Source organism: Eublepharis macularius, chromosome 1, assembly GCF_028583425.1.
Source record: "Eublepharis macularius isolate TG4126 chromosome 1, MPM_Emac_v1.0, whole genome shotgun sequence".
Taxonomy (NCBI): domain Eukaryota; kingdom Metazoa; phylum Chordata; class Lepidosauria; order Squamata; family Eublepharidae; genus Eublepharis; species Eublepharis macularius.
Window position 1 is genome coordinate 24,814,141 of NC_072790.1, and position 12,974 is coordinate 24,827,114.

Below are 12,974 nucleotides of genomic sequence, written 5' to 3' on the forward strand. Positions count from 1 at the left end.
CAGCCGGTACCTTTGCGCATGTAATTTCAGCCCATTGCTTCGCGTCCTACCCTCTGCTGCCAACTGGAACAGCTCCTTGCCCTCCTCCAAATGACAGCCTTTCAAATATTTAAAGAGAGCAATCATGTCCCCCCTCAACCTCCTCTTCTCCAAACTAAACATTCCCAAGGCCCTCAGCCTTTCTGTTAGTACTTCCTGTTAGTACTTCCTAGGACATAGGGCAATCTCAACTCCCCTCTGTTTGGAGATCAGGGGGCGGGACCACCAGCCATGTGACGATTTTCTCTGAGGGCAACCCACTGAGTTCCACCACCTCTTTTCCCAGAAAAAAAGCTGTGGTGGAAAGTAACTACATATTCATACTTGAATTCATACTTGAATTTCCCTTTAAATGTATTGCTTGCTGAAGAATGGTGATATTAAGATCAGTAATAGTATGTGTTTTCAAGTTTTGTCTAAACAATAGTTTGTAATCCATGAAGCTACAAAGCTCCCCCACCCAAGTGACTATTCCTTGATGGATTCCCATGACTAGAAAAACAATCTTTTGGGGCCCCAAAAATGATGTCCCTGGTGGAGGAAGAACATAGGGAAATCGTTGTTCATAGAATCATACAATCATAGAGTTGGAAGGGGCCATACAGACCATCTAGTCCAACCCCCTGCCCAGTGCAGGATCAGCCTAAAGCATCTCTGACAAGTATTCATCCAGCCTCTTCTTGAAAACTGCCAGTGAGGGGGAGCTCACCACCTCCCTAGGCAGCTGATTCCACTTTTGAACTACTCTGACCGTGAAAAAGTTCTTCCTAATATCCAGCCAGTACCTTTGTGCATGTAATTGTCAGAACTGTGGCTAGATAACGTCCTTATTCCAGACTACCTCCTGCAATCAGACAACAGTCCATTGTTTCCAAAAGGCTTTTACTGGAAAAATAGTTCATTATAGTCCACTAGCCTGAATGCAATATTCAGGATGGTACATATGCATTGTTACCAATGACAAGCAAAGCATGAGGTACAAAGTAACAGATCACAGCAGGCCCATCCTCCCCCCACAGTTCTCAAAACAACGCCTTTGAAGTAGGGAAGGCGAGAGTTTCCCAAGGCTGGTTCTTGGTGGAACATCGATAGCCAAAACAATCCTTTTCTGTGAGATAGCTGCTTGGGAACCTTGGCACCTGTGAAGAGAGCACTTAAACACTGAAAGGATTAAAAATGGAGTCGGTTAAGCAACGGCATACTAGATAGCAGTGTGGACCTGACATTCTGCCCCCCCTAAGAAGCCCCCCCCCCCAGGTTTATGTGGATAGCGAGAGTGGAAGGCGTTAACCAATCTAGGAGCATGAACATGTACAGAATTCACCCACTCATCAAACCCAGAATCAAAGTCCTTCCATCTAATGAGGTAAAACAACTGATTTCTTTTTATCTTAGAGTCCAATATTTGTTGAACTTCATAGTGGGTTTGATCATCTATTAAGGTTGGGATTGGAGGGGCACGGGTGTGCCACTGGTCTGCAGAGGGAGCTTTTTTCAATAAGCTAACATGGAAGGTATCATGTACGTGGCGTAAATTCTTTGGTAAGTCTAAGGCAACAGTCACTTTGTTGATTACTTTGCGAACAGGAAAAGGTCCTAGGTATTTTAGCGCTAGCTTGCGGCTGGTTTGAGTTACTTTCAGATTCTTGGTAGACAGATAAACTAGATCACCAGGTTGTAATTCCCATTCCGCCGCACGGTGGCGGTCGGCGTACTTTTTGTAATCCTGTTTGGCTTTGATGAGGTGCTTTCTAATTTGAGTCCATTGCTGGGCTGCTTCCCCCCACCATTCGGTGACGTCTTTGGAGGCGGTAGCAGGAGGGGGAAGCGCTTCAAACGGGAATGGTTTGAAGTGAAAGCCATAGACGATTTTGAAGGGAGTTTCTCCGGTGGAAGCGTGTACGCTGTTATTATACGAAAACTCTGCCAAGGGGAGCAAGTCCAACCAATTATCCTGTTGGAAATTAATATAACAGCGGAGGAATTGTTCTAATATCTGGTTGGTTTTCTCCGACTGTCCGTCTGTTTCCGGGTGATGGCTTGAACTTAAACCTTGTTCAATGCCCAGCAACTGTAAAAGCTCCCGCCAGAAGTTGGCAATGAATTGTCCGCCGCGATCCGAGATCACCTTCGACGGAAAAGAATGTATTTTTACAATGTTTTTCATAAAAATGTCGGCTAGTTTTCTAGCCGAGGGAATTGTGGTACAAGGTATAAAATGAGCTTGTTTAGAAAACAAATCAACCATGACTAAAATACAGTTATGCCCCTTTGAGGGGGGTAAGTCAGTGATAAAGTCCATAGAGATTATTTCCCACGGTCTATTTGGCGTTTCCAAAGGCTGCAATAGTCCTGGAGGCTTGCCCTTTCGGGATTTGGCGCTGAGACAAATGGGGCAAGACGCCACATATTGGGAGATGTCTTTGCGCATGCCCGGCCACCAAAATTGGCGTTGCACTAAGTGAAGCGTCTTTAAGTACCCATAGTGCCCTGCCGTGGGAGCATCATGACAGCGTTGTAAAACTTCTTTCCTTAAACTCTTGGGTACATAGAAGCGATCTCCCGAAAGCCATTCCCCTTGATCGGAACGTTGCAGTTTGTCTTTGGGCACTTCCCCCCCCTCCTTTTCCACTTCAATTTTTAATTTCTGCCTCCACCCCTGATCGGGTTGAGGGGATAGGGTTGTGCGGCTGCGTGTGGTTACCACGCCCCCTAATTGCGTAGGCGAAAAGACTGTGTCGATAGTCTCCTCCCTTTTACTCTTGTGCTGGGGCATGCGTGATAGAGCGTCGGCCAGAAAATTGGTTTTGCCTGGGAGAAAGTTTAAGGTGAAATTGAACTTGGAGAAGTATTCTGCCCATCTCAGTTGCTTGGCATTCAACCTGCGAGGGCTGCGTAGGGCCTCTAAATTTTTGTGGTCCGTCCAGACCTCGAACGGATGACGGGCTCCCTCTAACCAATGTCTCCAGGTAGTGAGAGCCGCTTTTACAGCAAAGGCCTCCTTTTCCCAAACATTCCAATTCCTTTCCGCCTCTGAAAACTTTCTGGAAAGGAACGCGCAAGGCTTGAGTTTCTCATCCGCCCCCCGCTGTAGCAACACGCCCCCAATTGCCGTGTCGCTGGCGTCGACCTGCACTATGAAGGGGCGGTTTTCATCGGGGTGTTGTAGAACGGGCTCGGAAACAAACTGCGTTTTAAGGTGATTGAAAGCTGTTTGGCATTCTGATGTCCAAGACAATTTTGCACTCGGCTTTTTGGCTTGGTCTCCCTTGTCTTTGGTTTTTAACAGTTCGGTTAGGGGGAGTGTGATTTGAGCGAAATTCGCAATGAACTCTCTATAAAAGTTGGCAAAGCCCAAGAAGGATTGTAATTCTTTGCGGGTCGAGGGGGTTTGCCAATTTAATACTGCTTGTATTTTGCTTGGATCCATTTTCAAGCCCTCTTGGGAAATACAGTAGCCTAAGTAAGTGAGTTCTGTTTTGTGGAACTCACACTTGGAGAGCTTAATGGGCAGTTTGTTATTCATGAGCGTGGTTAAGACTCTTTTTACAAGGTCCACGTGTTCCTCTTCAGTCTCCGAATAGATTAACACATCATCTAGGTACACGACAACGCCTTTGTATAGAAATGCGTGCAGCACTTCATTGATCATGGACATGAAAACCAATGGTGCCCCGGCCAAGCCAAATGGCATAACCAAATATTCATATTGGCCGAGGGGCGTGTTAAAAGCGGTTTTCCATTCACCCCCCTCTCGGATACGGACATGGAAGTAAGCGTTTTTTAAGTCCAATTTCGTAAAGACCTTACCTTGCGCCACAACGTTGAGTAGATCTCTGATGAGCGGGATGGGATAGGCGTTGCTGGAGGAGACCGCGTTGAGTCCCCGAAAGTCCGTGCACAGTCTTAGGCCCCCGTCCTTCTTTTTGACGAAAAGTACTGGCGCTGCGTGGGGGCTATTAGCCGGGCGAATGAAACCTCTTTGAAGATTCAGGTCTATGAACTTGCGGAGCTCTTCTCTTTCGTTAGGACTCATGGGATATAGACGGCCCTTAGGCAGCGAGGCGCCCGGTAAAATTTCCACGGCACAGTCTGTCCTCCTGTGAGGAGGTAAGGTATTAGCTTCTTCCTCTGAGAAGGCTTGAGTGTACGCTCGGTATGGCTTGGGTATTTGGTTAATTTCTTCCTGGGTGAGGAGAGCAGGCTCAGTTACAGTAGGGTCATTACCCCAGTTTTGATTCCAACGATGATTTTTGCACGATTCATGGGTGAACGTGATGCTTCCCTCTGCCCAGTTGATATAAGGGTTATGATCACATAACCACCGGCTTCCCAGGATCAAGGGGTATTTCGCCGTGGCACTAATGACGAATGATCTTACTTCCCAATGTTGCCCCATGCCTGTTATGATCGGAGTGGTTTCGGTAGTGACTGGATTCATATTAGTGCCATCCATTTGCTCGAAAATTACAGGTATTTCCAACTCTTTCACAGGAAGTACTAGTCCGTTTACTAGAGCTGGTGCGATAATGTCCCTGGAGCAGCCCGAGTCAATAAGGGCTTGTATGCGGATGTGCATTCTCTTGTCAGGATTCACCAAAGTTACCGGTATGAAAAGTATGGACCCATGGGGTCGGTTCGGAACTGGAACTGACGGAGGTTTGATCTGCCGTTTGGGTCCTTTTACGACAGATCCATTTCGTTTCCCGAGGCTGGGCTCTCCGGATTCTCCCCCCCCCCCCCCGTTAGGGCTGTTGGATCGTATTCCATAACTTCTTCCAATTCTAGTCCTCTTTCGGGGGGGTTCCTTCTCGACGCTCCCCTACCTCTCGGAGCGGTCCTTGGAGCTGGAGTAGGGCGCGGTGGCGCCGGGTAGGCTGCGGGGGCTGGGCGTCGTAGTTGGAGCAGAGGTCTTTGCACAGGCCGATATGGGCATTGCGCCGCAAAATGACCACCTTGGCCACACTGCAAACATAGCCCTTGTTGCCATCTAGCATCTCTTGCTCCACGAGTAGCATATCCAGTCCCCCGGCTCCCTCGGACCGGAGTGGAGAGGCGTCTTTGGCCCGGAGGTTGTTGGTGTTGTTCCACTAGACGAACTTCTAGTAGGCGGTTTTCTACTTCGCAGGTTAATTGTATCCAGCCTAACAGCGTAGGAAGGTTATCCTGCATGAGGGCTCTATCCAACAATTTAGGGTTTAAGCCCTGTTTGAATAAAATGATTTTGGTGGACTCTTTACACCTTGGGCATTTGGCAGCCAGTTGTCGGAATTTTGTGGCATAGTCTCTAGCCGACATGCTGCCTTGCCTAATAGCCTGCAATTCAGTTCGGGCTCTAGTTTCTTCTAGGGGGTCTTCATATTGGGCTCGAATTGCATCAACTAGCCCTTGGAGTGAATCTAACTCCAGGGCCCCCACGTTATACAGTCCCACATACCAGTCGGCTGCTTTACCTTGGAGACGTGATCCCAGATGCTCGATTTGACTGGCTTCACTCCCGAAAAGATGCCCCCACCGATTGAAAAATTGTACTACTTGCACCAGAAAGAATCCCAATTTGGAGGGGTCTCCATCGAACGTAGCGTCCAGCTTGACCCATCCCATGGGAAGATCTTGTCTGGGAGCCGGTGCTGGCATCGGGTAGACATCGAGCGGGTCGAGTTGCAACGGAGGCTGTTGCGGAGTTGGCGGTAGCTGTGGTGGAGGTTGCTGAGGGTAGGGTTGAGGTTGGTGCGGTGGAGGCGCTCTCGGAATCAGCTGGGGAGTCCCTCTCGGTGCTGGTTGCATTGGCCGCAAAGGTGCCGGCCCCCCCTGCGGTGGGCCTCTGGGCACTGGCTGACGGGGAGTGGGAGCTGGCCGCAACGGAGATGGGTGAGGAGAGATGGGTTGAAGAGGGACCGTATCCCCTCACAGCGTTGGGAGAGTCCTGCCCACTCCTTGCGGTGTGGTCCCTACCGGTAGGCTTGGAGGCTGGTTCGCTTGTGTCGTGGGTGGAGGGACTAGCGGGAAAGCCGGTTCCAGCGGTTGTTCTCCTCCTCCTGCTCCAGTGGGAGTAATGGGGCGATCAGGACGAGGGTCTTCCGGACACGGTTCTCCACCTCCCCCAGCGGCCCCGTCGTCATCTGGTGTAACTGGTTGCTCAGGACAGGGTTCATCTGGACATGGGTCTTTTGGGCCGGGTCGTTCCCCGGTGACAGAATCCTCGTCTCCCGTTTCTGGTGGCTGTTGTGGCCATGGTTGGATAGGACCCCCCGGCCGAGGTAAAAGATTTTGCAGGTTGGACAAACTTTGGCTGATGTCTGGTAGACCAGCTGGCGGATCGCGACCTTTATCCCCCGCCACTAGCACTGAAAGCAGGTGGACGGCATTTGCCAAACTTTCTTCCATATTTATGAGTCTATTCTCCAACAGTTTCACTCTATCCGTGGTTTCTTCCTTCTGTTCCGTGTATCCCACAGCTTCGGCAGTCTGTGAGGTCTGCATAGTTTCGGTCTGCGGCCCCGTGGTTAGCGTCTGTTGCCACGGCAAGGGTGCCTCTACTCCTTGCTCCTCTTGAGATCTCGCAGCTAAAACTCCTTTCGTCAGACCAGTGATTGCTGATATTCCTGAATCAATGGCAATCGTTCTGCTCTGGAGCTGCACCCATTGGTGCTCACTTACATCTTGCTGCCCCGACCACGGGGTGACTTCCGCATAGTCCCAACTCAGGGCGCCCCGGCGGGACGTTTCCCATTCCGTTTGCTCGGTCTCCCTGTTCCAGAACAGCCACGGTCGGCTACTGGTTTGCTCGGGTATGGATTCCAAACTGCACCGACTATCCAGCTGTAGTTGCGTGGACATCACGCTGGCCCTCCGGTCCCTCGTTTCTCTTGGTCTCGCACCCCACTGCATCGGGGTGGGTACGGAGAAAAGTGGCGCGGCTGTGGCTCTAGGCCGAGTATCTGCACTGCTGGGAGCGAGGGTATAAATCGTTGTAACTGAGGAGCCGTGTCCTCGCGGTACAGGTGCTTGGGATTCCAAAACTTGAGAGCCGGGAGAGGCATACGGGTCAAACAAAGGATCCCTGACTGGGACAGCTTTGGAGTCCGTCTGATCCGGCTTAGGCATTGGAGAAGGTGATTAGTAACAAAATGTCAGAACTGTAGCTAGATAACGTCCTTATTCCAGACTACCTCCTGCAATCAGACAACAGTCCATTGTTTCCAAAAGGCTTTTACTGGAAAAATAGTTCATTATAGTCCACTAGCCTGAATGCAATATTCAGGATGGTACATATGCATTGTTACCAATGACAAGCAAAGCATGAGGTACAAAGTAACAGATCACAGCAGGCCCATCCTCCCCCCACAGTTCTCAAAACAACGCCTTTGAAGTAGGGAAGGCGAGAGTTTCCCAAGGCTGGTTCTTGGTGGAACATCGATAGCCAAAACAATCCTTTTCTGTGAGATAGCTGCTTGGGAAACTTGGCACCTGTGAAGAGAGCACTTAAACACTGAAAGGATTAAAAATGAAGTCGGTTAAGCAACGGCATACTAGATAGCAGTGTGGACCTGACAGTAATTTCAGCCCATTGCTTTGCATTCTACCCTCTGCTGCCAACTGGAACAGCTCCTTGCCCTCCTCCAAATGACAGCCTTTCAAATATTTAAAAAGAGCAATCATGTCCCCCCTCAAATCTCTTCTTCTCCAAACTAAACATTCCCAAGGCCCTCAGCCTTTCTGTTAGTACTTCCTGTTAGTACTTCCTAGGACATAAACTAGATTGTGTAATTTGCTGTTGCTATAGGTGAGAGCCCAACGTAGACTAAAAATGGATAACTATTTTGATTGCTAAACCAAACAATACTCTCCAAGTGGCAAGAATCAAGATCTCTATTAATCCCACATCAGACTCCCAGGAAAAAATCCCTCCGCTCCTTAAAGCCTTCTGCTCAATGTCCTCCTTTCCCAAATTAAAAACTGCCAAGTGGGTTTCACACTGTTTCTCTCGTTTTCTCAAATTCTATTGGGAATCATCTTCCAAGGCTGAAGACAGAGGCCCTCTCCAACACTGCATTCCCGAGTGGTGTCTGGCAACAGTTTTTCAAGACCAGAAGGCCAGATGCATCCATAATAATTAAGATGGCCCCAAGATATTTAGAGAATAATTGGATATCTGAAACAGAACATTTCTTTAGTGAGGAAAAATTGTTCTATTTTCTCAGAGAGAGTGCAAGAAGAGATAACAAAGGTAATCGGGTCTGCTGAGCCACGGATTGAACACCGAGCCAAACTGCCGTACACCGATGCTGTGGTTCATGAAGTTCAGAGATTTGCTAATATTATCCCTACAAACGTGCCGCATGCCACCACAGTAGATGTCACTCTTGGAGGCTACTTCATTCCAAAGGTGAACATATTTAGATTTACATACATTGCTCAGTTGAATATAGCAATATCGGTGCATTTGTTGCAACCAACAACCAACTCCAGAGAGAGCCAGTTTGGTGTAGTGTTTAAGAGCTGTGGGACTCTAATCTGGAGAACCAGGTTTGATTCCCCACTCCTCTGCTTGAAACTAGCTGAGTAAACTTGAGTTAGTCACAGCTTCTGAGAGCTCTCTCAGCCCCACCCGTCTCACAGAGTGATTGCCATGAGGGTAATAATAACCTACTTTATTGTCCATTATATAGTGTACCCGGAGCTAAATTTTTGGCTAGAATCCTATCAGTGACAAACACATACTCTGAAATCGAGAAGATTGTGTTTTTGTTATCTGACATTGATAAGCATGTGCCCTATAGAGTCTCTCAGTTTGCACTCGCAGCCAAAAAGATAAGATCTAAGGTGGTACTGAATGAGGCTGTTTTGTGACTCCTGGGATAGTTTGGCATACTGTATTGTTTAAATTAATTTTAGTAACCTATATAAACTGTGATAAGGGACTTAATGGTTTATTAGTCAATGTTTGTTGAATTGTGACGGCCTGTGGCTATAGACAATAAACTCTTTTGACTTTGACCTTAATAATAACATACTTTGTAAACTGCTCTGAGTGGGAGTTGTCCTGAAGGGTCGTATATAAAACCTCCATGGAAGATCAGATCCAGTTAATGAAATGCAAGTACGGCTCATGGATTACTCTTACTGAACATGTCTAACGTTACTTGGATTGTGCCAAAAACCTCAAACTTTTGAAAACACTGGCATCCAGTTTATTTTTTTAATCTTGCTTTTCTTCTGGTTGCTTTCCCATGTGATTCAGTTTCTGGGATGGCATTTTCTTAGTCTTGATGTGGATGAAGAATAACTGTTGCTTGATATATTATCTTCATTTTGTTGAATAACTTGTTTTTTGACTTTGCAGGGAACACATATTGTTCCATTACTGTACTCCGTGCTTTATGATGAAACTCAATGGGAAAAGCCCCTTAAATTCTACCCTGAGCATTTCCTTGATTCTGAAGGAAATTTTGTAAAGAGAGATGCCTTCTTGCCTTTCTCTGCAGGTAACTCCTTTTATAATTATCATTTTTCGTTATTGTAGTCTATTTTCTTATTTACATTTAGTTTTTTATTGTTTGGTGTAGTGGTTAAGAGCCAGTTTGGTGTAGTGGTTAAGAGCTTAGTACTCTAATCTGGAGAACTGGGTTTGATTCCTCCTCACTTCTCCGCTTGAAGCCAGCTGGGTGACCTTGGGTCAGCGTGATTTGTGCAGGAAACACTTCATGTTTTCATTATTATTGGTATCCCTCCAAATAATATTTATCATGTCAGTGGATTTTAGTCTTGTGTTTACTTCCGGGGGATTATGGCAAATTATGTTGGGTATGGATATCATTCCATGAGACAGCCATATGAAAATATGTAAAAATTAAATAAACCAGGCTTCCCTCCTACGTCTGCATCATCACAGGTCGGCGATTGTGTGCTGGTGAGAACCTTGCCAAAATGGAGCTCTTCCTGTTCTTTGCAAGTCTCCTGCAGAGATTCACTTTCCAGCCAGCCCCTGGGATATCAAAAGAAGACCTGGACCTGACCCCTGCAGTTGGGTTTACTACACCTCCGATGCCCTACCATTTCTGTGCTTTGCCACGTGCATAAGGCTGATTTTCTCATCTTTCTTAGCTGCCACAACTGACCCTTGTGTTGTGTAGCACATCACCACCCTTTGCTGCCTGCTATTTTAGAGCAGTAGACCGCTGACAGAATCAGAGCTAAGCTACAAGTGACGCCTGACACAGGTTGGACACTTGTCAGCTTCCCTCAAGTTTCGATGGGAAGTGTAGGCATCCTGGTCTTGCAGCTGTAATGGAGAGCCAAGTTGTAAAACCAGGACACCTACATTTCCCGTCAAAAATTGAGGTAAGCTGACAAGTGTCCAACCTGTGTAAGGCGTCACTTGTAGCTTGGCTCTCATTCTATGCTTTGTCACAAATCTGCAACTTTTTTTTAAATATATATATTTTATTGTTATTTCCAGATAGATAGAAAAAATGAAGAAATAGATAAAAGGGTAGAAAGGGAGACAAAGAATTATACAGCTTTTCATTAGACTTGCTTATATCAACATTCTAATTCTCCAAATCTTATACTTTCTCCTAATACAACTTTGACTGTAAATTCTATTATTTCTTACAGTATTGCCTTATTATTACATTTTAATCTTTATATTTCTTCTTTATCTACTTGTAAAAGGGGTAAATCTGCATCTTTTGATATATGGCTGTATCATAACTCCCTCTCCTCATGTGTTTCAAACATGTGGCCCGTTGCCTGGCTAGGCAAAACAGTTCCCAATCTGGCTGGAAAATCACTGGAATGTGAGTCATAGGCAAGACTGGCTAGCTACCCCACACCTGGAGATGTGCGAAAACTTAAGACAAAAGGGGTCTTCCAGGAATTTCAGAGTTAATCTCCTCCACACCCTTCTGATATTCCCTTGTCCACTTTCCTAATCAGACTACTCAGGGATCTGAAAGACCTTCCTGTCCAACAATCGTGGGTCATTGGTCACTTTTCTTACCTTTAGTATCACGCAGAAAAGTTTAATCAAGCCTTTCCCATTTTATTGTCTCACTTCTGGAGACAGCCATTAAGCTGTTGTCTCTGAAGCAGAGATGCCAGTTCTGCCCCATGACAAGTTTAGCCTTATAATGGGGCTGTGCTGCCATGTGCTCACTGTGTGTGTGTGTTCTGAACCCATGATGAGTGCACCCTCAGATACGTCTGAGCTCTCGCCTCTTCTCTCCATGAAGCACTGGTCATCTTTTCTGCTGCCTCCATGGAATCTTCCTCTTCAAGACTGGTAACTATAGCCCTTCTGAAACAGCTTTCCCAGTTCCTCTCAGTTTTCTTAGTTAATCCTGTGTGTACGCTGTGTGCGTTATCTGTATGCTTGCCTTTTATTTCTCTGTTAATAAACTTTCCCCATTAGACATCCGCCTGTTTTTTTTTTTAGAGTGTCATCTAAGGGAACGATCCTTGTATCCATTGGTGGAAGATCTCGCAGTTACCCTCTCTCGCAGCATCTCCTTGGATGCTATTTCCACCAACTCCCAAGGAGAACCCCTTTAGGGTAATACTGGGAGAAAGGAATGGAGGGGGGGGGAATCTACACAATAAGTTTGCTATAAGTTTGGAACCTGTGAACCATCAATGCAAATGTATGATTCATAGGTTACACTCCTATAGCAAACTTATACAACAAACTATTGTAATAACATTAAAAATGGCAGATCTGCAACAATTGAAAGATTTTACAAGAAAAATCATGCAACAATTTATCTTGGAATACTTATATTCCAACTGACAATTTTTGGAATCAAAGAACTGCACACAACCTACTAACAGTGAAATTCTTAGCAGAGTTACTCCAGTCTAAGCCCATTGATTTCAACTAAGCCCATTGATTAGAACCAGGAACCATCCAGCACATAAATTAAACTTGTCATTCTGCCATGATTATGATAAACTAGAGCTTACCCTCTTTCTGCCACTTCTCATTTTTTGAATAATGGATTTTATAAAGATTTTCTCACTTTTAAAAGGAGAAATACATTGGGGAAAAAACCTGGATGCTCTTACAACAAACCCATATAAAAAAAAGAAAATGAGAATGATTTAGAAACGTTTACAGGCAGGTCAGGTGCATTGTGCCAGGGTAGAAGGGGAAAAGAGAGGGGTGGCTAGAAAGAAGTATACCTAATTAGAGATGGGCACGAACCAGAAAAAAACCAAACCATGCGGTTTGTGGTTTGTCAAATTTCACAAACTACAAACTGTCATGAACCTGCCCCTGGTTTGCAAACCGGTTCATTAGTGTCAGACTATGGTTCATGAAAATGTTACATCCAGTTCAGAAAATCATCACTTCCAGGTCAGCAGAAGGTCACTTCCGGGTAAGCGGAAGGTCTGCAATAAGTCCATCCCCTGTTGCCTAGGAAACTGATTGATCGGCACCAAGCTATTTGCAGTGGTGAACAACTACTAACAGTGAAATTCTTAGCAGAGTTACTCCAGTCTAAGCCCATTGAAATCAATGTAACTCTGCTAAGGATTTCAGTGTAAGTGTGCAAATAGAGCTTGTTAAGTCTTGGTGCTGAGAGTTTTCACTTGCTTATTTTATAATGATATTCATTCAGAAACCTTATTTAAAAGAAGGAAGTTAATTTTTTTCCCCATTTTGTGGGACTTGTTTAATTTAGAACCGGGAACCATCCAGCGCATAAAATAAACTTGTCATTCTACCATGATTATGATAAAATAGAACTTACCCTCTTTCTGCCCCTTTTCATTTATTGAATAACGGATTTTATAAAGATTTTCTCACTTCTTAAAGGAGGAATACATTGGGGAAAAAACCTGGATGATTTCATCCTCTTATAACAAACTCATATAAAAAAAGAAAATGAGAACGATTTAGAATCATTTGCAGGCAAGTCAGGTGCATTGTG

The 12,974-nt window shown here is 45.7% G+C and overlaps 1 protein-coding gene across 1 annotated transcript in view; it reads left to right on the forward strand.

Annotated features, from left to right (window-relative positions):
- LOC129327057 (cytochrome P450 2K6-like) overlaps positions 1-10,336 on the forward strand; it is a 44,783-nt gene extending 34,447 nt beyond the window's left edge. Inside the window, exons 7-9 of the mRNA XM_054975480.1 lie at positions 8,244-8,428; positions 9,386-9,527; positions 9,935-10,336. Coding sequence (XP_054831455.1) covers positions 8,244-8,428; positions 9,386-9,527; positions 9,935-10,122 — 515 coding nt within the window. The 3' untranslated portion in view covers positions 10,123-10,336. The remainder of the gene's footprint in view (positions 1-8,243; positions 8,429-9,385; positions 9,528-9,934) is intronic.
- The last annotated feature ends 2,638 nt before the right edge of the window (positions 10,337-12,974 follow it).